The 25,885-nt window shown below is 42.9% G+C and overlaps 1 protein-coding gene across 1 annotated transcript in view; it reads left to right on the top strand.

Annotated features, from left to right (window-relative positions):
• Positions 1-25,885, top strand: part of IFT74 (intraflagellar transport 74) — a 76,166-nt gene that overhangs the window by 41,298 nt on the left and 8,983 nt on the right. The window contains exons 10-17 of the mRNA XM_001505888.6: positions 6,379-6,517; positions 7,616-7,678; positions 8,177-8,320; positions 10,385-10,425; positions 11,278-11,357; positions 15,330-15,383; positions 18,602-18,699; positions 21,180-21,306. Coding sequence (XP_001505938.2) covers positions 6,379-6,517; positions 7,616-7,678; positions 8,177-8,320; positions 10,385-10,425; positions 11,278-11,357; positions 15,330-15,383; positions 18,602-18,699; positions 21,180-21,306 — 746 coding nt within the window. The remainder of the gene's footprint in view (positions 1-6,378; positions 6,518-7,615; positions 7,679-8,176; positions 8,321-10,384; positions 10,426-11,277; positions 11,358-15,329; positions 15,384-18,601; positions 18,700-21,179; positions 21,307-25,885) is intronic.

Consider the following 25,885-nt stretch of genomic DNA (forward strand, 5'->3'; position numbering starts at 1 on the left):
GGAGGTAAGCCATTGGAATTAGCGAGAGACCTTTTGGGAGTCATCTGCTTAGAGATAGTAGCTGAAGCCGTGGGAACAGATGAACTACCTGAGCAAGTGAGGGTAAAGAGAGGATTAGGGGACTCAAAAGAGAGTCAAGATGGACATCCAAAATTAAGGAGCAAAAGACAGAATAGACTGAGGAGTAGGAAGAGAACGAAGGTTGGATAGTATGTCCAGAGTAATGTCATCAGCTTTGGAAGTGCCAAGGATAATTAACATGTAGGCACCCATTTGATGATCACGGTGGAAGACTTAGAGAGTTTCTTGTTCGAAAAGGGCTGCTTTGATGTCACGGAAATTTTTGCCTAGTTCCTTTTTCTCCTGGTGTTTGGGATTGTCACCTGAGGGACACTTTGAAATACGTCAGTTTTATCATTAATGAAAATTTTTTGCCTTGCTTACATTTCCAGTCCAGTGCTTTAAGCTCCATGCAAGCAGCAGGGCTTGCTACAAGAGCTGAATCCAAAATGTCTTCCTCATATTTGGTCAATGGAAAAACTGTGTGGTTACTACAGTTGTAGTTCATTCCAATCTTATATACAAATCAAAATACCTGGATTCTGATTCCAGTTCTCCTGTTAGTTAATTGGCTGAATCTGTCTATAGTAAATGCCTTTAGGTGAGGGATTTTCAAGTGGAAACATTTATTTTGGGCCTGAATAAGACACGGTGTGACATAGTGGAAAGGGCATCGGGTCTGGGAATCAGTAGACTTGGGTTCTAGACCCAGCGCTGTCACTGGTCTACTATACCAATCCAAGCCTGATCCTATCTCACCTTGACCACTACATCAGCCTCCCTGCTGACCTCCCTCTCTCCCCACCTCAGTCCATGCGTCACTCTGCTGCCTGGATCATTTTTCTACAAAACCGTTCAGTCCATGTCTCCCCTCTCCTCAAAAAACTTCAGTGGTGGCCATCCACCTCCTCATCAAACAGAAACTCCTTGCCATTGGCTTTAAAACACTCAATCACCTTGCTCCTTCATATCTTACCTCACTGATTTCATCAACATCAACAATGGTATTTTTTGAGAGCTTACTGTAGTAAGTGCTTGGCAGAGTACAATAAAACAGAGTTAGTAAACATGTTCCCTACATACAGTGAACTTACAGTCAGAGGATTTCCTACGACAACCCTTACCAAATGCCATTAAAAAAAAATTGTGACGTTCCAGCCTTCTTCATCAGAGAAATTATCAGACAGGGTTTTGGCCAATTGCTGAACCCAGTGGGATGCCTGATGAGAGGTGAGAAAGTATCAGTTGCAGTGGGGCTCCATGCTGCCAGGAACAGTGATTTCAGAGGAGGAAAACAATATTTCCTTCCTAAGAGCTTCACTTTTCAGTACAAACCCATCCTGCTGTAGATCTGAATTTGATACGTATGACCCAGGCATACAGATATAATGTAGAAATGAGGGAGGGTAGAAGACGAGCTGTTTTGTTTTTGTTTTTTTAGGAGACACTTCTCATCTCATTATTTAGAGTGCATGAGAGTAGTATGGATGGATAAATTGACCCCTGACATTTTCAAAGTTAGAGGTATAGTCTATACCTACATTCGAGTCCCTTTTTTTGTTTGACTTCCACGGCTGTATTTGTTGAAAGCAGTAGCTAAGGGGTGAGTGGCTCCAATCACGCGTTTGCGAGCTGAATAGAATGAGCTTTGGAAACAATTTGCAAAGGCTTCCTTTTACGGTTCTAAATATAGTCTTGGAAAATCGGACAAATGTAGTTCATTTTAGAGTTGTTTTGGTTGTAAGGGCCACACCAAAATTCACTGGCAACTTCAATTATAGAAGAGCTATAATTCAGTCAGTTTGCCAAAAAAGAGAGCTTGTCCTACTCATGAAATTGCTTACTTTTCGGAAATGAGTTCAATTTTCCAGGCCTCTCTCCTCTTGGAACCCTCAAGAGTTTTTAGTTAGTTGTGCCACGTAGAAGGAGTTGAGTGCAGTGGAGTTTAAAGTGGCCTCAGGCCTCAATGTCAGCAATGCCCAGCTCTCTACCTCTTCTCCCCCACAATAATCTAAGCAAGGCCTGAGGACTGGCAGCAGACTTTGGCCTTTTCCCTTTCCTCTTCCACCCAAAGTATGTGGGTGTGAGCATGTCTATGCCTGGTATATGTGGATGTGTAGATCAGTGCAGCATGAGTTTGACCAAGCATGTCTGTCTGTGTGTTAAAGAGACGGGTTGAGTGTGTGCTACAAAAGTATGGTGAGTGGAGTAATTTTTCAAAGCAAAGATTGTGATTCTTAGTTAACGTACACATCTGAAAAACAGTAGGAATATAAGTGGAAAAAGTAGTTGAGTGTGAAAAAGAAAGGAAAAGGGTGGGGTGGGGGGGTGGCTGGGGGGAAAATGGGGAAAAGGACTAAACCAGAGACAATCTACTTCAAAATTCCATAAGTGAATCCTACTAAAAAGACAGGAAGAGAGGAAGGGAATTGAAATGAGAAGGATGAAGAGAACCACCATGGCCTAATAATGATAAAAAAAATCAAATGGATCCATCCATAAGATGATCCATGCTTTGACCATATGTTAACCTGATACAGTCATCATATTGTAGTTTTTGGAAGGGCTTGTTCTGCCGAAGAGAAGTTCCTCTTTACAGCTGATTCTGCTGTCTACCTTTTGTACGTTGGTGTTATTTTGGGTACTGCCTCTGGCAGTCACTGGCAAGTCGCCACTTGCCTGTGTTCTGTGACCTTGGGCAAGACACTTAGCTTCTCTGTGCCTCAGTTTCTTCATCTGTAAAATAGGGATGCGGTACCTGTTTTCCCACCTACTAAGACTCTATCTTGTAGATACAGATAGATACAGATACAATAGGCTAGGGACTGTGTCTGATCCAATTATCTTGTATCTACCCCAGCACTTAGCATGTACCAAGCACTGTACTAACTGCTTAACAAATAACACTCTAGTACTAATTCTAGATGTTTCTGCTAATCAGAGTCAGAAGAATCTGGGCTCTTATCCCAGCCCCAAGCCTTGTCTGCTGTGTGACCTGGGACAAGTCGCTAAACTTCTCTGTGCCTCAGTTACATCATCTGTAAAATGGGGATTAGGTTGTGAGCCCCATGAGGGACATGGACTGTGTACAACCTGAATAGCTTGTATCTACCCCAGCGCTCAGTACAATGCCTAACGTAATAAGTGCTTAACAGAATCCATAAAAAAAACCTCTTTTAATTGAAGGTGATGATGCTAAGTGCAATTCTTGCAGAAAGAGTCACTGCCTATTTCCTGCCTGCAATTTGCACCATTTTAGTAGTTAATTGTAATAATCAGTATATTGACATGCAATTTTACAGTGGTAAAAGAAAATGGAAACATACTCATTTCTTGCATTTAAAATTAATATTAAGGTAGAAATAGCTTAGCCTGAAGAGTAGAATCTTCTGGCGAAGTAATAACCATGAACCTGGTCTACAGGGCCAATTTCTTAAAAAAAAAAAAAATGCCCTCAAAACAACAACAAAAGCCCCCAAGATTCAAAAAAAGAAGTCAGACGTAATAAATTAAGTGAAAGAAAGAGGGTAAAATAAATGGAGCATATAGTCAGTGCCATAATCCTGTTTCCACTGTGGGTTTGGAGAAGAATTAGGGAACATTCCTCCAAAAACATTCTTCTGTCTGGATGCAACATGACACACTAATGGAAGAATCAGTTGTACACTTGCGAGCAGCATCAAACACAAGGAAAGTGCAACAGTATGTGTTTTTCTTAACACGGGGTTCTGCAAGAATGCAATGCTCTCATTGCAGGAAAACTCTCTATCCTGCTTTCTATTTGAGAGGCAATGGTACCTGTTAGATGCTTTTCAATATGTGGAAACCAGAGGGTAGGAAGATACTTGGATGGGCACAAGTTACTTGTTTTTCTTGTTGATGGAATTATATTCCTGTTTTTTTGGGTCCCATTAGATTTTAGTCACTTTATGGACTAGGGACTTGTGTAATCACTTATATGCTTGGCCCAGTGCTTTGTAAAGTGTACTTAGAAGCATTAGAAATAATAATGATGACCACATGAGGATGAAAGCAAGTTCTATGTAAATAACAGTAATGACAGTTGTGGTATTTAAGAGCTTACTATGTGCCGGTCAGTATACTAAACACTGGGGGGAATACAAGCAAATAGGGTTGGACACAGTCTCTGGCTAACATCGGACTCATAGTCTTAATCCCATTTTACAGACGAGGTGACGGAGGCCTAGAGAAGTGAAGTGACGTACCCAAGGTCACACAGCAAACAGGTGGTGAAGTCAGGATTAGAACCCATGACCTTCTATCTCCCAGGCCTGTGCTCTATCCACTAGGCCATGAAAATTACACATACCAAGTAGGATTGCTATGGACCTCATTATTTTTGAAAGCTATTTGTGAGGCTGAATATATGATTCAGATTTACAGGAGAGGTGATACTGTGGAAAGATTTTCTCTGCAAGCAGTAGTCCATCAAGACATCATCATGCCTTTCTGGGTACTTGATGTTGAGATTGCCTGCAAGATAGAGTTGCCACCCTAGTCCAGCTGCATGGCATCAGCTAAATGACCCACTTCAAATTTTTGGTTTCTCCTTTCTTTTAAAGCTCAGTGCCCATCACTTTTCTAGGAAGGAGGGCAGAGATAATGGGGAAAATAGAGAAGCAGCAGTGCGTAGTGGATAGAGCACGGGCCTAGGAGTCAGAAGGACATGAGTTCTAATCCAGGCTCTGCCACTTGTCTGCTTGTGACCATGGGCAACCACTTCACTTCTCCCTGCCTCAGTTACATCATCTATTAAGTGGAGATTTAAGACTGTGAGCCCCATGTGGGACAGGGACTGTGTCTGACCCGATTTGCTTTTATGGATTCCACGCTTAGTAGGGTGCCTGGAACATAGTAAGCACTTAACAAATGCCGTTATTGTTAATGGGGATGCAGATTCCCACAGGTGAACATGGAACCCAGATGTACAAATTCATCCTCAAACAGTCACACTCTGAACAGAGCACTGTACTAAGAACTGAAGAGAATACACTACACAGACTTGATAGACGTGTTCCCAGCCCACAAGAAGCTTACAGTCTAGAGGGGGAGACAGACATTAAAATAAATTAAGAATATGTACATAAGTGCTGTGGGGCTGAGGGTGGGGTGAATACTTGTATGCTTAAAAGGGACAGGTCCACGTACAAAGCAAAGCAGAAGGGAGGGGGAATATGGGAAGCAAGGGCTTAGTGCGGCAAGGCCTCTTGGAGGAGATGTGGTTTTCATAAGGCTTTGAAGGTGGGGAGAGCGGTGGTTTGTCGGATATGAAGGGGGAGGGGGAGGGAGAGGGAGGCCAGAGGGAGGACATGGGCAAGAGGGTGGAAGCAAGATAGATGAGATCATGGTACAGTGTGTAGGTTGACTAAATGTGTGGGTTGGTTTGTAGTAGGGGAGTAGCAAAGTGAGGTAGGAGGGGGATGAGCTGATTGAGTGCTTTAAAGCTGATGGTGAGGACTTTTAATTTAATGCAGAGGAGGATAGACAACCACTGGAAGTTCTTGAGAAAAGGGGAGATTTGGACTGTTTTTTTTTTTTTTTTTTAGAAAAATCTGGCCAGCAGAGTGAAATTAGGACTGGCCTGGGGGAGAGACAGGAAGCCAGGGAGTGGTCAGCTAGGAAACTGCTGCAGTAGTCAAGGTGGGATAGCATCAGTCTTTTAATCAGGATTTGGTGCCAGATTAAATATGTGGGTTGAATGAGAGAGAGGAGGTGAGGATAATGCCAAGGTTCCAGGCTCGGGACACAGGGAGGATGGTGATACTGTCTACAGTGATGGGCAAGACAGGGGGGAGGTTAGGGTTTGGGTAGGAAAATGAAGGGTTTGGGACATAGTTTGAGGTGTCAGCAGTACATGCAGGTACAGATGTCCTAAAGGCAGGAGGAAATGCGAGACTGCAGAGAGGGCACAAGATCAGGCCACTCAGCTACATCTGTTTTCAAGAAAAGGGGACATCAGTGGACTTGGGACTTGGCATATCAGTGTTCCTGCCTCCAAGTGGATAGGATCCTGGGTGGCAGTGTTGCAGGTCTTCCTGGATCCCATTTGCCCCAAAGCAGGGTAGAAGACAACTTTCGCACAAACCTCGAAGGTACAAGTTGCAGCCACCAGGGGACTGCTTAGGACGAGCCATAAGCACACTAGTTTCTCAAGGCCGTGCTGCTCCTGTGAGTTCCATTCTAAAAGCAGGACCGCTTTGTTCATTAGCGTGAAAACGATGTAAGTAATTTCAACCCACTTCTTGAGATAGAGGAGGAAAATTTCTCCAGAATTACTAAATTTTCATTTTGTTTCAGGAAAGAAGAGATAATTCGAGAAGTAGAAGAAGATATAGAAAAGGAAATGCTAGCAGCGGATGTCATTATTAAAAATATGTCTCCAGAAGAACAAGACAAATACATTGGGATGAAGGCTACAAATGAAAGACTGTTGCAGGTGATATTGCTTTCCTTTTGTTTTTGCAAGAACTGTTTATTGTTTGCAGAATTTGAAGTTGAACTGTTATTTGTTTAGCCCAGCTATCCCCTTTCCTTTACAAAAGTAAGGTCGTTGTGGGCAGGAAACGTATCTACCAACTCTGTTATATCGTACTCTCCCAAGTGCTTAGTGCAGTGCTCTGCACTCAGTAAGCACTCATTAAATAAGATTGAATGATGGATTGGAAAGTGGGATGGAAAGAGGAGCTGTTAATCAATGAATGGCGTTTATTGAGCGCTTACTATGTCCAGAGTACTGTACTGAGTGCATGGGAGAGTACAGTACAGCATAGTTGGCGGACCCGATTCCTACACACAAGCAGGAATTTTTGTGTGTCCTTTTGAGTGGGGTGTGGGTGAAGGATTGCTTCTCCCCAGCCCTGAAAGGGGGCAGGATCGGGAGTCATCATTCCTTCCACCCAGAGTTCCTAGATCTCCCTTCACTGTTCATCCCCAAAGATGAAGAAGGTTCAGTAGAGCTAGCAACCAACATACGTCTTCCCTTCATCCCTGGTATAGATGGTTTGGGGCTGCTTTCTGGCCACCATGTGTCCTCCTTATAAACCTTCCAAACTTTGGGAGAGAATAGCCACAAGTGTGAAACTTAACACACTCCAGCTCCTTCTTGAATGGGGAGGAGAGAATCGGTTGTTCGGTGGAGTAGTGAAAACAGCATCCCTCTGAGAGTTGGAGGACCCTGTTGGGTGACCTTAGGCTAGTCACCTAATGGTTCTATCCCTCAGTTTCCCCAGCTGTAAAATGGGACAATAAAAGCACCCTTTCTCTACATGGATATTGTGAGAACAAAACTGAGATGGCTCTGACTAATATACTGGATACATTATTTCTCTTGCCTTCTCATTAATGCACAGAAATGGGGAGGGTCACTGCTTAGATGGCAGACAGAGCTTTATAAGGAATTCCGAGCTTCTTAGAGAAAAGGCATTATAGAACTCCAAAGCGATTGTTTGCCACAGAACTTTTAAGGCAATCCAACAGATCATGTTTAAGTTCTGATACCTTTTACTAACTTTGATTTTGCATTTTTCTCTCCCAGCAATTAGATGTATTTCAACAGGAGCTAGATACCCTGAGCATGAAGAAGAAGAACCTAGAATTTGTATGTATGAATATAAATAAGAGATCCTTTGTCACCTAAGGTATATGTTCTGCTCTGTATAAGCATACAGTAAATTGCTCTTGTGGACTGTGTATCAGAGACCGTAAAGAGACTGTCTTTATGGACCATATAAGTGCACCCAATCTCACCATCACACTGTCATCTTGGGACCCAGACAGCTATATATAATCGAAGTACTAGGCACTAACTTTAGGTACCAAGGGACTTGCTCCTAGTATTGGAATAAATTCTTTCAAGAAAAGATTGTTTTAAATATAATGCAGTGTTAACAGTTACCTGTAATTTAGCATCTTAATCACCCGGATATTTTCACAGCAACCATAGACAGTGGATAATTAGGAAATTTCTCAACTATGTTTTTATGTTAGAGTTCATTTCAGTGCTGGTGGCGTGAGCATACCCAGTTTAAACTGTATTTGGTAATAACATCTAAAAACCTGCATATTTCATTCTCACTTATCCTTTTTTTTTTTAAAGGAATTGAGAAACTCCCAAGTAAAGCAGGAGGCTGTCCTGCTATTTGAAAAACTTAATGAATTGGAGTCCCAACGAGATAAAATAATTTCAGAAAGCAAAAATGAAGAATCGCCACTGGAAGAGAGAGACCAATTACTTAAACAGGTAGGGAAAAAAAATCAGTCCATTACATTATATGAAATCATTTTTCAGGATCTGAATTCATTCAAAGATAGCGGAACAGATGCTTCGTGCTGAAAGACAATAATTCAAGGGTTGTGGGGTTTAAAAAAGAATTGGACAGAAAAAACTTTATTCAGATCATTGAATATATTGATCTTCAGTTGAGGGTCTCTCCTTTTAACAATGAGCTCATCTTATAGTTGAATGAATGATGTGAATATTGTTATCCTAGATATCTTTGATAGGCACTGTGACTTCGTGGAAAGAGCAAGGACCTGGGAACCAAAAAACCTGGGTTCTAATCCCAGTTTGCCATTAGTCTGCTGTGTGACCTTGAGCAAGTCACTCAACTTCTCTGTTCCACAGTTTCCTTATGTAAAAATGGGTGTAAGATACCTGTTTGCCCTCCCCCTTAGACTGCGACCCCCATGTGGGACAAAGACTGTGTCTGCTCTGCTAATATTGTACCTACCCTAGTGTTAAGTACAGTGTTTATCACATAGTAAGCACTTGACAAATGCCACAATCATTAGGTAAAAGCCTTTTCTTTATAATGAAGCTGAATTTTGGGTTAACCTGTGTTTTTAGCACCCTATCCCCCCCACCACACACACACATAAAAAAAATCACTGTGCATTGATACTGTCCATATGTTTACCATATTCTGTGCCCCGCCTTCTCTCTCTCAAAAAAAAATCAGTGGTATTTATTCAGTGCTTATTGTGTGCAGAGCATCATACTAAGCACTTGGGAGAGTCCAATACAATAGGGTTGGTAGACACAGACACATTCCCTGCTCTTAAAGAGCTTACAGTCCAGAGGGGGAGACAGACATTAAAATAAATTACAGAAAAGGGGACTGCTCCCTTTAGCCTGTAAGCTTGTTATGGGCAAGGAACATGTCTCTATCCACTAAGCCACACAGCTTTTCATTATCTTGTAATAATAATAATAACAAGAATAATGATATTTGTTAAACACTTACTTTGTGCCAAGCACTGTATTAAGCACTGTATTAATTAGACTGTGAGCCCCACACAGGACAGGGACTGCATTCAACCTAATGAACTTGTATCTACCCCAGTGCTTAGAACAGTGTTTGACTGTTAGTAAGCACTTAACAAGTACCATAAAAAAAGAATCAGATCAGACCCACTCCTGTCTCTCATGGGGCTCACAGTCTAAGATAAAAATGATGGTATTTGTTAAGTGCTTACTATGTGTCAAGCAATCTTCTGAGCACTGGGGTAGATTCAAGTTAGTGTAGTAAGGTAAGATGTAGAGAGAGCTGTTATTTTATCCCTCTTTTACACATGAGGAAACTGAGACCCAGAGAGGTTAAGTAAATTACCCAAGGTCCCACCGCAGAACCCAGGTCTCCTGATTTGCAGTCCTGTGCTCTTTCCATTAGGCTATGCTGCCTCCCCAATACATTCCTTCACCTGGAGAAAGCCCTAAACTAGAAGAGACTGATCTTAGTTTTTTCCATTCCGGGGACTCCTGGGATAGCCTTCTCAATTGGTTCCATGAAAATAGAATGCTAAGCAAAATAGTGCTCTACAAAATATAGTTTTCCATAGGAAAAATGTAAAGTGCAGTAGTGCATTCCCAAATGGTCTACTAGCTACATTACTATGTACCAATAGTAAAAGATTGCAACATTCAATTTTCAAAGTATTATCTTTCACATCCTATTCAGCAAAGACACCTTGTCCTAATACACTAAAAATCTATCATCAAATGCCAGACAGAACAAACAGCTGTTGAAGTGGGCTTTTAATGTCTCCTTTCAAGGAAGTTAACTCTAAAGGTTGAGAGCTGGAGACAGAGTGAAGGTATCTGAGCCAAGATAATATTCGCATCATCTGGATTATTTTAGCGTTCTTGTGAAGTGAGCGCTCCCTGTAAGCAATACAAGTACTACAGTTCAGTGGCACGGAATGAAGGGTGTTCTATATAGTCGGTGATCCTCATATTTAGTTCTTGTTCAACCACAAACTTGAATAACTTTTCTGAAATCGAATTATGTGTATTTTGCCTTTGTAGGTTAAAGATGATAATCAGGAAATACTGATAATGGAGAGACAGTAAGTACCATTTACCTACAAATAAAAAATTCCACACCTCTCCCAACAAGATTGTCATCTCTCTAAGCCCATTCCAACTTGGCTGGCATGTGAATTGGTGAAGTGTAGCTTGCTCTCACAATGCTCCACTAGAGTCAGCTTGACTAATGCCAAGGCTGGGGCAGTGCTGGGATGACAAAAACGTCATACTGATTTAGCTTTCGGAGAGATTTTTTCAAGCTTTTCCCCTTGTAGCCATAAAAGTATTTCTCTGAACGAAAACTTCGATAATATAGTTGCGGATTGGAAAGAATGACTTATTTTTAGCTTTCTTCCAATGACTACCCTTTTCAGATTGTTTCTCCCTTGGAATTGTTTTGTATTTTTAACCCATTGAGTCTTTAGTATTTGGTTGACATATTTCTATTATCTCAAGGTCATTTATTGTTTTTCTGCATTGTGGTTTTCTGATTTAGTATTGTGGCCAAGCTTGTGTTTTGTTCCTATATCATGAAAAATGCTTGTTAGCAATAACATTTAACTGAATGCATACTGAATGTGAGGCACTCTTCTAAGCATTGGGGAAAGTGCTCCAAAGAAGCAGAAGACAGGCGACAGGTTCCCTACCCATTTGGACCATATGGTTTAATGAGTTAACACTATAGGACATATAATTTATCTTTTGGCATGCCACAGGACACTGTCTCCACCATTGTGTACTTACAGTTATTTTTAAGCTCTTTCTTTTCTTGGCTCTTTTTTAACTGTTTTTGCTAGTAAAATTAAAAATTGTTCAGTGCTCTATTGAAACTCTAGATTTTCTACTCCCTTTTGTTTTATAATATTGAATATTACTTTTATTTGATCCTGTAGGTTAGCAGATATAAGAGAAAAAATTATCATTTATAGTGAAGAAGTACGACAACTGGACATGGAAATAACCGAGCACCAAGGTAATGGTTAGAACACTTGTCAGAACAATGGAAATATTAATGTGAAATTGTTTGTTACGTGGGATTCCCCAACAAACAGATTAAAACCTTCAAAGTCAGACAGATAAAAGGGATTATTTAAAGATTTTCATTGAATCTTCTGTAAGGCCAATCTCTTAAGCAGTGACAAATTTTAAGCCTTCCAGAATTTCAAGCAGTATTTAATCCTTAAAACCATATTATACAGCGTGGCTCAGTAGAAAGAGACTGGGACTGGGAGTCACAGGTTGCGGATTCTAATCCCCACTCCACCGCTTGTCTGCTGTGTGACCTTGGGCAAGCCGCTTTACTTCTCTGGGCCTCAGTTCCGTCATCTTGAAAATGGGGATGAAGACCGTAAGCCCCACATGGGACCACCTGATAACCTTGATCTACCCCAGCGCTTAGAATGGTGCCTGGCACATAGTAAGCACTTAACAAATACCCCTCAATTAGACTGGGAGCCCATCATTGGGCAGGGATTGTCTCTGTTGCCGAATTGTACATTCCAAGCGCATAGTACAGTGCTCTGCACATAGTAAGCACTCGATAAATACTATTGAATGAATATTACATGACTGGTATGCTACAGATTCCTTAATCTAGACCTATCTTGTACTAAAGAGCCCCCCTCCCCCTTTAAAGAAATCATCCCCCAAAAGAGAAAGAGTCACCCAATCAGAATGGTGTTTGAGTGTGAGAGTTTGAAAATGGCAGTAAGGGAGGGGAGGAGAGTAAGAGCAAGTGATTTTTTTGTGAGGTGTGGGAATAGGGTCAGATGCTCAGGTGGATTGTAGAGCAGGTAGGCAGTCTCCTCTCAGAGGACAGCTGGGAAGTGGAAGTGTTGAGGGGGTGATGGGAGACCATTGACGTATTTGGCGGGGCCCTCAGAGGTTGGGAGGGATGCAGCTGGGGAATTGGGGGCTTCAGTTGAATGTTTGGAAGGGCTAGTAGGTGTTGAGGGCATATAAGTCAGTGAGGGAGAACTAGTAGAATTGTTGAGCAGAAAACAGAGCTGAATGCTCGGTAAAAGTCTGCCTAGATATTGTTTCGTAGTCCTGCATTTGCTTTGTTGATTCTTTGCTGAAATATATACAAATATATACAAATGAGCACAGTGCTGAGGGGAAGGGGGAAGAGCATTCATTCATTCAATAGTATTTATTGAGCGCTTACTATGTGCAGAGCACTGTACTAAGCGCTTGGGATGAACAAGTCGGCAACAGATAGAGACAGTCCCTGCTGTTTGACGGGCTTACAGTCTAATCGGGGGAGACGGACAGACAAGAACAATGGCACTAAACAGCGTCAAGGGGAAGAACATCTCGTAAAAACAATGGCAACTAAATAGAATCAAGGCGATGTACAATTCATTAACAAAATAAATAGGGTAACGAAAATATATACAGTTGAGCGGACGGGTACAGTGCTGTGGGGATGGGAAGGGAGAGGTGGAGGAGCAGAGGGAAAAGGGGAAAATGAGGCTTTAGCTGCGGAGAGGTAAAGGGGGGATGGCAGAGGGAGTAGAGGGGGAAGAGGAGCTCAGTCTGGGAAGGCCTCTTGGAGGAGGTGATTTTTAAGTAAGGTTTTGAAGAGGGAAAGAGAATCAGTTTGGCGGAGGTGAGGAGGGAGGGCGTTCCAGGACCGCGGGAGGACGTGACCCAGGGGTCGACGGCGGGATAGGCGAGACCGAGGGACGGCGAGGAGGTGGGCGGCAGAGGAGCGGAGCGTGCGGGGTGGGCGGTAGAAAGAGAGAAGGGAGGAGAGGTAGGAAGGGGCAAGGTGATGGAGAGCCTTGAAGCCTAGAGTGAGGAGTTTTTGTTTGGAGCGGAGGTCGATAGGCAACCACTGGAGTTGTTTAAGAAGGGGAGTGACATGCCCAGATCGTTTCTGCAGGAAGATGAGCCGGGCAGCGGAGTGAAGAATAGACCGGAGCGGGGCGAGAGAGGAGGAAGGGAGGTCAGAGAGAAGGCTGACACAGTAGTCTAGCCGGGATATGACGAGAGCCCGTAATAGTAAGGTAGCCGTTTGGGTGGAGAGGAAAGGGCGGATCTTGGCGATATTGTAGAGGTGAAACCGGCAGGTCTTGGTAACGGATAGGATGTGTGGGGTGAACGAGAGGGACGAGTCAAGGATGACACCGAGATTGCGGGCCTGCGGGACGGGAAGGATGGTCGTGCCATCCACGGTGATGGAGAAGTCTGCAGAGGGTGGGAGGGGGAGGGGAGAGGAGGCAGAGCAGAGGGAAAGGAGGGCTCAGTCTGGGAAGGCCTCTTGGAGGAGCTGAGCTCTCAGTAGGGCTTTGAAGAGGGGAAGAGAGTTAGTTTGGTGGAGGTGAGGAGGGAGGGCATTCCAGGACAGCGGGAGGACGTGGGCCAGAGGTCGACGGCGGGATAGGTGTGAATGGGGGACAGTGAGGAGGTAAGCGGCAGAGGAGTGGAGTGTACGGGGTGGGCAGTAGAAAGGGAGAAGGGAGGAGAGGTAGGAGGGAGCAAGGTGATGGAGAGCCTGATTGTGCTCGGCACTTTACTAAGGGCTGGAGTAGATGCAAGATAATTGGGTTGGACACAGTACCTGTCCCACACGGGGCTAACAATCTTAATCCCCATTTTCCAGATGAGGGAACTGAGGCACAGAGAATCAATCAATTCATCATATTTATTGAGTACTTACTATGCAGAGCATTGTACTAAGTGCTTGGGAGAGTACAGCAACAATAATAATAATTGTGGTATTTGTTAAGCACTTACTATGTACCAGGCACTGTACTAAGCACTGGGGTGGGTACAAGCAAATTGGCTTGGACACAGTCCCTGTCCTAAGTGGGGCTCCCAGTCTCAATCCCCAATTTACAGATGAGGTAACTGAGATACAGAAAAGGGAAATAACTTGCCCAAGGTCACAAAGCAGACAAGTGACAGAGCTGGGTTTAGAACCCATGACCTTCTGACTCACAGACCCATGCCCTATCCGCTACTCGGGTGCTGCTTCTCAACAATACAACTGAATTAGCAGACGAGTTCCCTGCCCATAATGACTTAACATCTAGAGGGTGTGAAGTGACTTGCCCGAGGTCAGAAAACAGACAAGTGGCAGAGCCAGGATTAGAGAAGCAGAATGCCGTAGTGGAAGGAGCACGGGCTTGGGAGTCAGAGGTAGTGGGTTCTAATCCCGGCTCCACCACTTGTCTGCTGTGTGACTTTGGGCAAACCACTTCATTTCTTTGTGCCTCAGTTACCTCATCTGTAAAATCGGGATTAAGACGGTGAGCCCCACGTGGGACAACTTGATTACGTTGTATCTACACCGGCGCTTAGAACAGTGCTTGGCACATAGTAAGCGCTTAAATACCATAATTATGAATTATTATTATTAGAACCTAGGTCCTCTGACTCCCAGGCCCATGCTCTTTCCACGAGGCCACGTTGCTTCCCATTTACTTGAGCCCTCAGCACGATTACAGAATGCGCCTCCTGGTCCGCCCCAACTCCCAGTTCCCGGCATATTTGGTTAACAGGCACCTACCAATCCCCAAGTATGTCAGATAAAGATTTTACACTGGTTAGGTTGGTGGACCTAATAGCCAAATGTTAAAATTGTGCAAAATAAGTACATTTCCATAGTGGCTAACTTCTGCCTATCCAAAAAGATGCTTTTTCTCATTTCTAAAATTATTTTTGGAATCTGTAAAAATTGGGCGAGAACAGAGAATGCTAAATTTTGAGGTCCATGATGTCACATGGCATGACAAAAATCTCACTTCATATGTATCTTTAAAAGATAGCAGTGATAATGACAGTTTGGAAACAAAGTGATAGCATGTTATTTTATAGTTTTCACATAATTTTACTTGAAAACTTGTGAATACTTAAACTATTAAAATGGTATTGGCATATGCATTACAGATACCTGGTGTTTGTGAAGTCAGAGCTGTTTTATTTTTATCTCTTGAAGGTGAAATGAGACAGAAATACAAAGAACTGAGGAAAAGGGAGGAAAACATGGACTGTAAGTTGCTATACTTTTTTGTAGAGCACATCCTTGGATTGCAATCCAGATATGCAAAGTACTAATGCCTTTATTTTTTGACCTGACATTGATCAAAACAGGATCCCATTGCCCTGTGAGGTAAAGCGCTGTTATTGAGTATAATAATTAATACTTACTGTAGTTATTAAGCACTTTTTGACAGATGTACTGATGACTGAGGTAAGCTTAAGGCAATCAATTCAGATACAGTCCCTGTCTGACATGGGGCTCACAATCTAAACCTGATTTTACAGAGGAGGAAACTGGCACAGAGAGGTTAAGTGACTTGTCTGGGATCACACAGCAGGCTGGGGCCAGACCTCAGATTAGACCCTATGACTCTTGACTCCCAGACTCATGTTCTGTCCATTAGGCAATACTGTTTCCTTGGTTACGTAAATCTGGGTAGTTTCAAAAAGAAACATTAGACATGAAATGTGTACTCCAACTATCAAACAATTCTTTGGTCAGTTTTCCAGTTCCTTTACAAGTTTCTCAAATACAGATCAGAAACAAAATACAGACAGTTTTGTTTCCTTGTGGACTCTTTATTTCATCTCCCTTCTGCTCTCAGAAACTTGGAGCACCAGTGGATGCTGAGTCCTCAACAGACAATCTAATTGGCAGGTATAAAATAAGGAGAGTTGAATATGTGTTCACAGGGTCACTAAGATACACCCCCAGTCAACAAGTCAATCAGTGTAACCAACAATACTCTAGATTTTAAAAAAATCACAGAACAGAGTTCACTTTCCCTGTACAAGCCCATAAGAGCCAATACTGTTACCTGGAAAGAAGGCACCTGAATATTTACTGATGGCTCTGGAAATACTAATCTCTTGAAGTGCTGTTCACTGGTATCAAGTCTACAAGCCTGTGCTCTTGTGATGTGTCCTTCTGTTTCCTGGGTATGGCCTTCAAGGGGTCCAATTAGCCCAGTAGGACCATCTCCTCCCTTGAACCTCATTTGAGACCACCCCAGAATCACCAAAGGCCCCAGGATTGTGCCAATGAGGAGCTTTGTGGAACAGCCAAACCGATTTGGGCTCTATTTGGCCACTGTGTGGCAGCAGAAAACTGAGCAAGAACTTCCTTTTCGAATTGTTTTATAGCATTTCCTTGGTTTGTCTTTGACACAATGACTTTTCCTCTTAGAGTAGATTTCCAGTATCACACAGTTGGATCTCTTATCACAAAATGAATTAATTACTGCCCTTCCCCGGAGAACATGCCTATCTGTATTAGACACAATGGGATCCTAGCAGAGCTAGTGAGGCTGGAGTTCCAGGACTGGCTGATGATTGACGAGCAATGTCACCAGGGTTCCTGTGCACTTAGCAGTAGCACTCGGTCTTTTTGACTTTGCCCACAACAAAAGCAAGGCCAGAAAGGGTTTTTTTTGTTGGTTTTTTAAATGGCATTTGTAAGTGCTTACTATGCATCAAACACTGTTCAAAGCACTGGGGTAGGTACAGGTTAATTAGATGGGACACAGTCCCTGTCCCGCATAGGACTCACAGTCTAAGTAGGAGGAGCGTGTCTGATAATTCTGTTGTATTGTTCTCTCCCAAGCATATAATACAGTGCTCTGCACAAAGTAAGTGCTCAATAAATGCTATTGATTGATAAAGGGAGAACAGGTATTTCATCCCCGTTTTACAGTTGAGGGAATTTAGGTCACAGAGAAGTGGAGTGACTTGCCCAAGGTCACACAACAAGCAGTTGGCAGAGCTGGGATCAGAACCAGGTCCTCTGACTCCCAGGCCCATGCTCTTTCCATTAGACCTTGCTGCCTCTCCAAAATTTTCTAACAAAATCCCACTGCGAATGGCCTGATTATCTACTTTGCTCGCTTTTGGTGTTGGGATGTTAATCTTGCTTGCCACAAGCTCACTCAATCAATCAGTTGGTATCGAGCATTTACAGCGTGCAGAGAGAGCTTGGGAAAGTACGGTTCAATAAAGGTGGTAGACGCGATCCCTCCCAGGAGCTTATGGTCTAAAGGAGGAGACTGACATTAAAATAGATTAGGTAAATAGGATAAGAATATAAGTGCTGTTGAGCTGGGGTGAGCATCAAAGTGCTTAAAGGGCACATAGCCAAGTGCAGGCTGTGTACCCAGGCTCCTAATTGTTTGAGAGATGCTCCGATATCAACCCCAAAGCCAGATTTCAGTTTACAGGCCTGAAATACAGACACCTGTATAAGGATAGTAAAGAGCAACTGGCCTTTCCACTTCCCCCTGGTTCCCTCCTTCAGAGCAGGTCCGTCAGTCAGTCAGCCTTATTTATTGAGCACCTACCGTGTGCAGAGCACTGTACTAAGTACTTGGGAGAGTGCAATATAACAATAAACAGACACATTCCTTGCATTCTGGAACACAAGTAATCCCACTTGTTCCAGCATCCCTGTGGCATATCTGCCTCGGAGAATCTCACTGGTTCTGTACAAACTGGGTCCTGGTTGACTGAGGAATTAGAGACAACCCATTCCAACTCTGTTTTAGTTAGTTTATCTCCAGAGCAGCCCCATCTTTCCGATGACCGTCCTACACAGAAATCAGAAACTTGGTTGCAGTGATGTCATGGTCCCAGGAAGGTAGGGATATTGGTCAGCTGAAATCCCCTCTCAATAATCACCCTCCCATTACTGGACGGTCTGCTTTAGAGAGGAAAAAATTTCCACAAAATTTAGAATAATAATGGTGGTATTTGTTAAACTCTTACTATGTGCCAAGCACTGTTCTAAGCGCTGGGGTAGATACAAGGTAATCAGGTTGTCCCACGTGGGGCTCACAGTCTTAATCCTCACTTTACAGATGAGGTAACTAAGGCACAGAGAAGTCAAATGACCAGCCAAGAGTCACACAGCTGATAAGTGGCGGAAGCAGGATTAGAACCCACAACCTCTGACGCCCAAGCCCGTACTCTTTCCATTAAGCCACGCTGAGCTTGCGGGGAATCACACAGATTCATTTTAGGGTGAATGAGGTACAGAAAGTGTCAGTCTGCCTGGCAAACGTAGGAAATCTACCTTGAGGAAAAGTTGTTAGATTTTTGGGGGAATGTGTTTTAAGTAGACAATGAGAGGATTATTTTTAAAAGATCCATTTGCAATGATAGAACTAGCCAACTGCCATATACCTGTGTTGATCCTATGTCAGCAGTAGAATGTAATTTCTTTTTTTCCATCTGCAGCCTTTATTGAGTCTTTTGAAGAAGTGAGGAATCTGGAACAAGATCGGAAAACCCAGATGGAAACCAACATTGTTTCACTGCTGGAGCATTCTAGTAGAGTAAGTTGTTGGTTGGGGAGAGTAGGGGGGTGGTTTCATCTACTTAAAAATATATGTAAAGCTGCCCTTCACCTTTGAAGATGATGTTACTGAAGGTTAGATCCTGTCCCGTACATGCCACTGGGGCTGAAGAGAATGCTGTGACCAACATTCCATCCCTCAGTTTTCATCCATAAAAATAGTTCCTTGTTGCGTTAATGGGTTTGCCACTTGCAGGGCCTGCTGCTGTTTTTGAGACTTCCTCTTGCTGTCCCAATCTTCCTGAAAACTCTGCTCAAGGACAGCAACTCCTATCTTGATTCCTGTAACAGTCAATCAATCCTAATTATTGAGTGCTTGTGGGTAGAGCACTGAACTGAACATGTGAGAGAGTACAATGGAGGTAAAAGAATTGATCCTGCCCTCTAGGAGTTTATGATCTAAAGGGGGGAGGCAGCAGTGAAAAATGTTTTACAGTTAGGAGAAAAAACAGAAACACAACTAGTAATAACAAGAGTAGGGGAAGATAGATGGGTAGATAACATTATTTAATAAAATAATAGACTTTGGAAATCAGTCCGTACAAAAGTAATAAGATGGCAGCTGGGATGACCCAACTGAGGAGAGGAAATTGATCAAGGAATGCTTCCTAGAGAAGATGAGATTTCAAGGAGGCTTTGAGACTGGGCAGGCTTGAGGTCTGACCAATTCAAAGAGGGAGGGAGTTCCAAGCTTCGGGGGTGGGTATGAGCAAAGGGCTGGAGAGTGGCACAGTGCTTGGGAGGAATAAAGAATTCGAGGTGAAGAGAGTGGAGAATTAATCAGTGGTATTCGTTGCATGCTTACTGTGTGCAGAGCAGTAAAGAAAACAGCTGAAGCCAGTAGTCAGGAATTTCTGCTTGATGTGAAGGGAAACAGGTCATCGATTAGAAGTCTCTGAAGAGTGAAGAGACATGTGCTATATGACATTTTACCAAGATGATCAATCAATCAGTGGTATTTATTGAACACTTATATGCAGAGCACTGTGTAAGCACTTGACCAGACTGCAGAATGTAGTATAGACTGAAGATGGGAGAGGTTGGAAGTAGTGGCATGGGAGAAGTTGGGAGCAATTGAGAGAAGCAGTGTGGCCTTGTGGATAGAGCACGGGCTTGGGAGTCAGAAGGACGTGCGTTCTAATTTTGACTCTGCCACTTGTCTGCTCTGTGACCCTGGGCAAGTCACTTTACTTCTCTGTGCCTTAGTTCTCTCATCTGCAAAATGGGAATTAGGACTGTGGGACAGGGACTGTGTCTAACCCTGACTAGCTTGTGTCTTTCCCAGGGCTTAGAACAGTGCCTGACACATAGTAAGCGCTCAACAAATGCCATTAAAAAAAAAGCCTGAACCCAGTAGTCAGGTGTTTCTGCTTGATGTGAAGGGAAGGGGAAATGTGTAGTCAACCCAGAAGTTTCTCAAGAATGAAGAAACATGTGCTGCAGCCTGCGGAGTGAAGAACGGATAGATTGGAAGTAGGGAGACCAGTGAGGAGGCCAATGCAGGAGTTTAGTTGGAACATAAGAAATGTATGCCAGCTTGGCTTAGTGAGAAGAACAGAGCCTAGAAGTCAGCAGACCTGGATTCTAGTCCCGGCTCTGCCGGTTATCTGCTGTGTGACCTTGGGCAAGTCACTTACCTTCTCTGTGCCTCAGTTTCCTCACCTGTAAAATGGGGATTTAAGGTCTGTTCTCCCTCTTCTTTAGATTCTGAGCCTCATGTGGGACAGAGACTATATCTGATCAGCATATACTGTCACTACCCCGGCACTTAGTACAGTGCTTGGCACAGAGTAAGCACTGAACAAATACCATTATCATTAGTAATTGTAGCGTTTTTATTATTTTTATTATTGTTCCAGCCGAGGATCTCACGTGCAGCAGTCTTTCTAGTCCTAGTCCCCTGATAAATTGCAGTACTCAGTGGTAATTCTAGTAACAAATTACACTTACTATGTGCCAAACACTGGGGTAAGCATAAGACAATCCAGTCAGACATAGCCCCTGTCCCACAATGCAGCCAAGAGGCCAAGATCAACTTAGAACCCAGGTCTTCCAACTCTACTTGTGGGCCCTTTCTATTAGTCCATACCGTTTCCCCAAGACCGTTCAAGTCCTTGAGGGCAGGGACTGCACCTTTGACCGCCACTCTACTCTCCCAAGTACTTAGGGCAGTGCTCAGCACACAGCAAGTGCTTAATAAATATTGAATGACTAATAAGAACCTTGAAATAATCAGTTCAGTTATTCAGCAATGGATGATCCATACCAAGGTTAACTTGCATTCTGTTTCATCAGAGTGATCATTTAGGGTTTCTGTCTTTATAGAGTGCATTTCTCTTCATTAAAAGGCAACCATGGTTGTTCTATTGCTCTACTTAACGTGCCTTCTCATTTTTCGCATGAGTTGTGTTAAAATAAATTCTGATGGATTTTTCCACTCTTATTTCTCATAAAATGTAGAACATAAATCGCATGAAAGAGATTTCTTGTGTCACTAATCAAGATCTGAAGTTGATGCAGGAGGACCTCAATTTCAAATCCAGAGAAATGGAGAAATCACGGAGTACAAATAGAAATCTTTATTCAGGTGAGGACAAACTATAACATAACTTCAAAAAGTCCCTGCATGGATGGGATAGGACGTCTTCCTAATGACTGTTCCTAATGTTCTAAATCTTACCTGATTATGGACTGTCACCATTTTCCCAATCTATGGAGTAGTATTTGAATGAGCAAATTTGTATCTTTAGCAAATTAGGTCAATCAGGCCAAAATAAAGGACAAAATGGACTGGGGACCTGAAAGAAATTAGGCTGAACCTAGATGTTCATTGCACCATTAAATGGCAGAAGGCTGGGGCCAATTTTCAAGACTGGTAAAAATGTTTCCTTCAGCTTTCCCATCTTCACAGCCCACCTGAAAAGCCATGTCCTCCAGGCATTAAGTTCTACCTTCCCAGATCACATTCCCTTCTGCATCACCCTGATTTCCTCCCTTTATTCATCCCTCCCTCAGCCTCGCTTATGTACATATCCGTAATTTATTTATATTAATGCCTGTCTCCCTCTCTAAAGCATAAACTCATTGTGGGCTGGAAATGTGTCTGTTATATTGTACACTCCCAATTGCTTAGCACAGTGCTCTGCACCCAGTAAGTGCTCAATAAATACATTGATTGGTTGATCACATCCATCCAACAGCCATCCTTTGCACTCTTTATTGCAATTATGTCTACTATTTTTTTCTGTTTATCCTGCCACTCTCCTTTTATCAACCATTACCTCGTTGCTCTTTCTCCTACCGCTGTCCATTTGTGGTTTTCAGTCTCCCTCATTTGATAGAAAGCTCCTTGAGTTCACCAACTTGGTCTCCTAGTGCTTAGTACAGTACTCTGCACACATTATTACTACATACCAGTTGTTTTGAATTTGCTGAATAAATCCATGTTCAATCAATGGGAAATGTTGAGGGTTTTTTTTTTTAGCATGATGACAATCTACAATTTGTAGACATTGATAGTTACACAATTGCCCAGTTTAAATGGATTTTGGTTCATACATTTTTCTTACGCTCCTTAGTTATTTTTGGTGATTTAGAGCTTTTTATTTATCTGTTGGGATCACATGACCAGCAGCTAGAGAATGTATATTCCAACCATGGCTTTTTAAAAGCTGTTCCTTCCTATTTTGCTTAGAAGCCACTCTAAGGAACTTCTGGTTTTAGTTATTTCAGTTAGACATCCCACTTTAATTGTTATGCATTTCAGACCATACTGTAGTTCCAGCATCCCTTAGTTATCTTAAAACCACAGCCAAGGTCAATATTGACTCAACATTATGGAGGGCCTTCTGTAATCAGCCCTTTACACACCAGTTCAGGAATCATTTAGAGATGTGGGAAGCTACATTTACAAAAGAAATAGAGAAATAATAAGGGAATATCACTGTGGCCGAAAGTAAGGTTCTAATATTGGCTTGATAAGGGCTACAGCATTTAAAACGTATAGATTACTTAACTACCCAGTCAGTTGTGCTTCTTTAGTAATGACGATCAGATACAGGAAATTTGTTTTGGACAACAGAAGTTTGGTAAACATAGTCCCTTTTTAAGGGATAATGGATTCTACATTCCCCTTTTTCCAACCTAGAATTAGAATATATCATTTTGAATTTCTGTCCTAGTGGTTGAAATAGGGAGCCTCAAATTTTTCTCAGTGCCCTGTCTTGAAGAGCTAAGGAGTCTGTCCACTTCAGCTTTTATTTGTATTTTTAGAAAGGAAACTCCAGGGAGTAAACAAAAGTACGGATGGCATAGTTTCTCAGAAACATTTCCGTGGGTCAAAGTAGTTTGGCCTCAGATTTCGCTACTGTGTATACACTGCTTACTAAACTTTGCAACTTCATGGCATATCAGAAGGAACTGGACTGCATCCTCTTCCTGTCTCTTCCCCTAGAGAAGGTTTTGGTGTTGTTTTTTTGCTTTTCATGAAAATTGTTGTTTAAGGAGGATCAACTTTGCTCTTTACAAATGATTCTTTCCTCAATATATAAAGGCTAGGGTGGAACTCATCTAAGTTGTCCGCAGATAGACAACTGACCAGCAGACTAGCCAGGCTGTTTCTTAGCTATAAGCTTCCATGCCCTCTGATTGTTTTGCTCAACTCTCTTTCACCCTTTTATTTTGTTTCCACGGGCAGCTAGCATACTCCTGCCCATTTCTCTTGAGAAATGGCTACCAAACTGTCTCAAACCCAAAATTGCAGCAATGGTAGGGGCATTTACCTGCTGCCTCCCTCTCAACTAGCCTGGACAACGTTTTTAGTAGTAATGGCCAGCGCATATCTAAGGTTGGCTTTCATCAGAACTCCTTTCTTCCTATTGTGTTAATTAGAAAATTCCGCTAAACTATAAGCTCGTTGTGGGTAGAGAACATGTCTAATAATAATAATGTTGGTATTTGTTAAGCACTTACTATGTGCAGAGCACTGTTCTAAGTGCTGGGGTAGTACAGGGCAATCAGGTTGTCCCACGTGGGGCTCACAGTCTTAATCCCCATTTTACAGATGAGGTAACTGAGGCACAGAGAAGTTAAGTGACTTGCCCACAGTCACGCAGCTGACAAGTAGCAGAGCCAGGATTCGAACCCATGACCTCTGACTCCCAAGCCCGGGCTCTTGCCACTGAGCCACGCTGCTTCTCACCAACGCTGTTCATTCATTCAGTCGTATTTATTGAACACTTACTGTGTGCAGAGCACTGTACTAAGCACTTGGAAGGTGCAATTCAGCAATAAAGAGAGACAGTCCCCACCCACACGGGGCTTACTCTGTTATATTAGACCTCCCAGGTTCTTAGTATAGTGCTGTGCCCCCAAGAAATGCTCAGTAAATGATTGATAAAAGTTTGTAAAACTAAGTCATCAGAGAAAGTATGCCTTGACGTTTGTTCAGTCTTCGACCCATACTGAGTAATAATAATAATAATGTTGGTATTTGTTAAGTGCTTACTATGTGCAGAGCACTGTTCTAAGCGCTGGGGTAGACATAGGGGAATCAGGTTGTCCCACATGGGGCTCACAGTCTTAATCCCCATTTTACAGATGAGGTAACTGAGGCCCAGAGAAGTTAAGTGACTTGCCCACAGTCACACAGCTGACAAGTGGCAGAGCTGGGATTCGAACTCATGACCTCTGACTCCAAAGCCCGTGCTCTTTCCACTGAGCCATGCTTGCTTCTGTGCCTGGCAGTAAGGGCTGTTATTCATATTTTGAAGTATTGATGCAGCCTAATCTCTGTCACAATAATGAAAGTTTGGTTTTATTCATAACTGTGTCTTTATTGTACCTACAATGGAAATGATGTACCTTCTTTCTATTCCTCCTCCACTAAATTCCCCCAACCCTCCTAAACCATCCTGAGTGAGGGCACAGTGCTTTCTACTTCTGTTGAAATCTTAGAAATATTCCTCCCTCATCTGTAAAATGGGGATTAAGACTGTGAGCCCCACGTAGGGCAACCTGATGACCTTGTATCCTCCCCAGCGCTTAGAACAGTGCTCTGCACATAGTAAGCACTTAACAAATGCCATCATTATTATTATTATTATTAAATATTCAGTTCCCTGACCCCAGACTGCATCCATTGTTCCTACCAGGCAGCCAAGAAAGCGCGGGTGGCTCGGCACAAACAGTCACCGATAACTGGTATCTGTTAAGCGCTTACTGTGTCCCAAGCACCGTACTCAGCTCTCAGGTAGATAGGGACACAAATCCCTGTCCCACATGGTTCTCACAGCCTAAGTAGGAAGGAGAACAGGTCTTGAAGTCCCCATTTGACAGATGAGGAAATGGGCCCAGAGAAGTGAAGTGACTCACTCAAGGTCACACAGCAGGCCAGTGGCAGAGCTGGGATTAGCACTTAGGTCTTCTGACTCTCAGGACCATGCTCTTTCCAGTACGCTGCTTCTCATCACTACTGCATAGAACAACAACACATGCACTGTTGGTGCTAGGACATATTTTTGCCTTCTTAACCATTGGTGTCTGAACAATGCCCACCCAAATGGCAATAGGTGCACTGCCATATTTTCCTGGGCACAGTGTGCAAGTGGGTAAGAGATTCTCAGTGACACAGCCAGGAATACAATCTCACCATCAGCATGCTCTTTAAATTAAAGGTCGAGGCTATATCTGTAGGCTACCACAGGTGGTTGTGGAATCCCCTCTGGAAGCCTTTAGAAATATAATAAGCTCTCATCTGTCTGACGTGGTAAGGTGAAATTGAGCCTGAAAGTGAAGAACACCAGAGATCTTAGTTGTGTTCCTTTCTGTTGTGTCTCAAATGCCATCTGCTTTTGTAAGGACTAATAAGAGTTTAGGTTATTAAGAACTTAGTATGTGCCAGATGCTGTGGTAGATGCCAGAGAAGCAGACTGAACACAGTCCTTGTCCCAAACGGGGCTCACAGTATGAGGTTAGGGAGAGCAGATACCTTCTCCCCATTCTACAAATGAAGAAACTGATACGGAGTGGTTAAGCGAGTCATCCAACAGGCCAGTGGAAAAGCTGGAAATATAACCCTGACTCCCAGTTCCATAGTCTTTTCAATGGGTTACAGCAGTCATAAGAGCCTTTTGAAAGTAATTTTGTCATAACACAGGCATGCAAAA

This window comes from Ornithorhynchus anatinus, chromosome X5 (assembly GCF_004115215.2).
Source record: "Ornithorhynchus anatinus isolate Pmale09 chromosome X5, mOrnAna1.pri.v4, whole genome shotgun sequence".
Lineage (NCBI taxonomy): Eukaryota > Metazoa > Chordata > Mammalia > Monotremata > Ornithorhynchidae > Ornithorhynchus > Ornithorhynchus anatinus.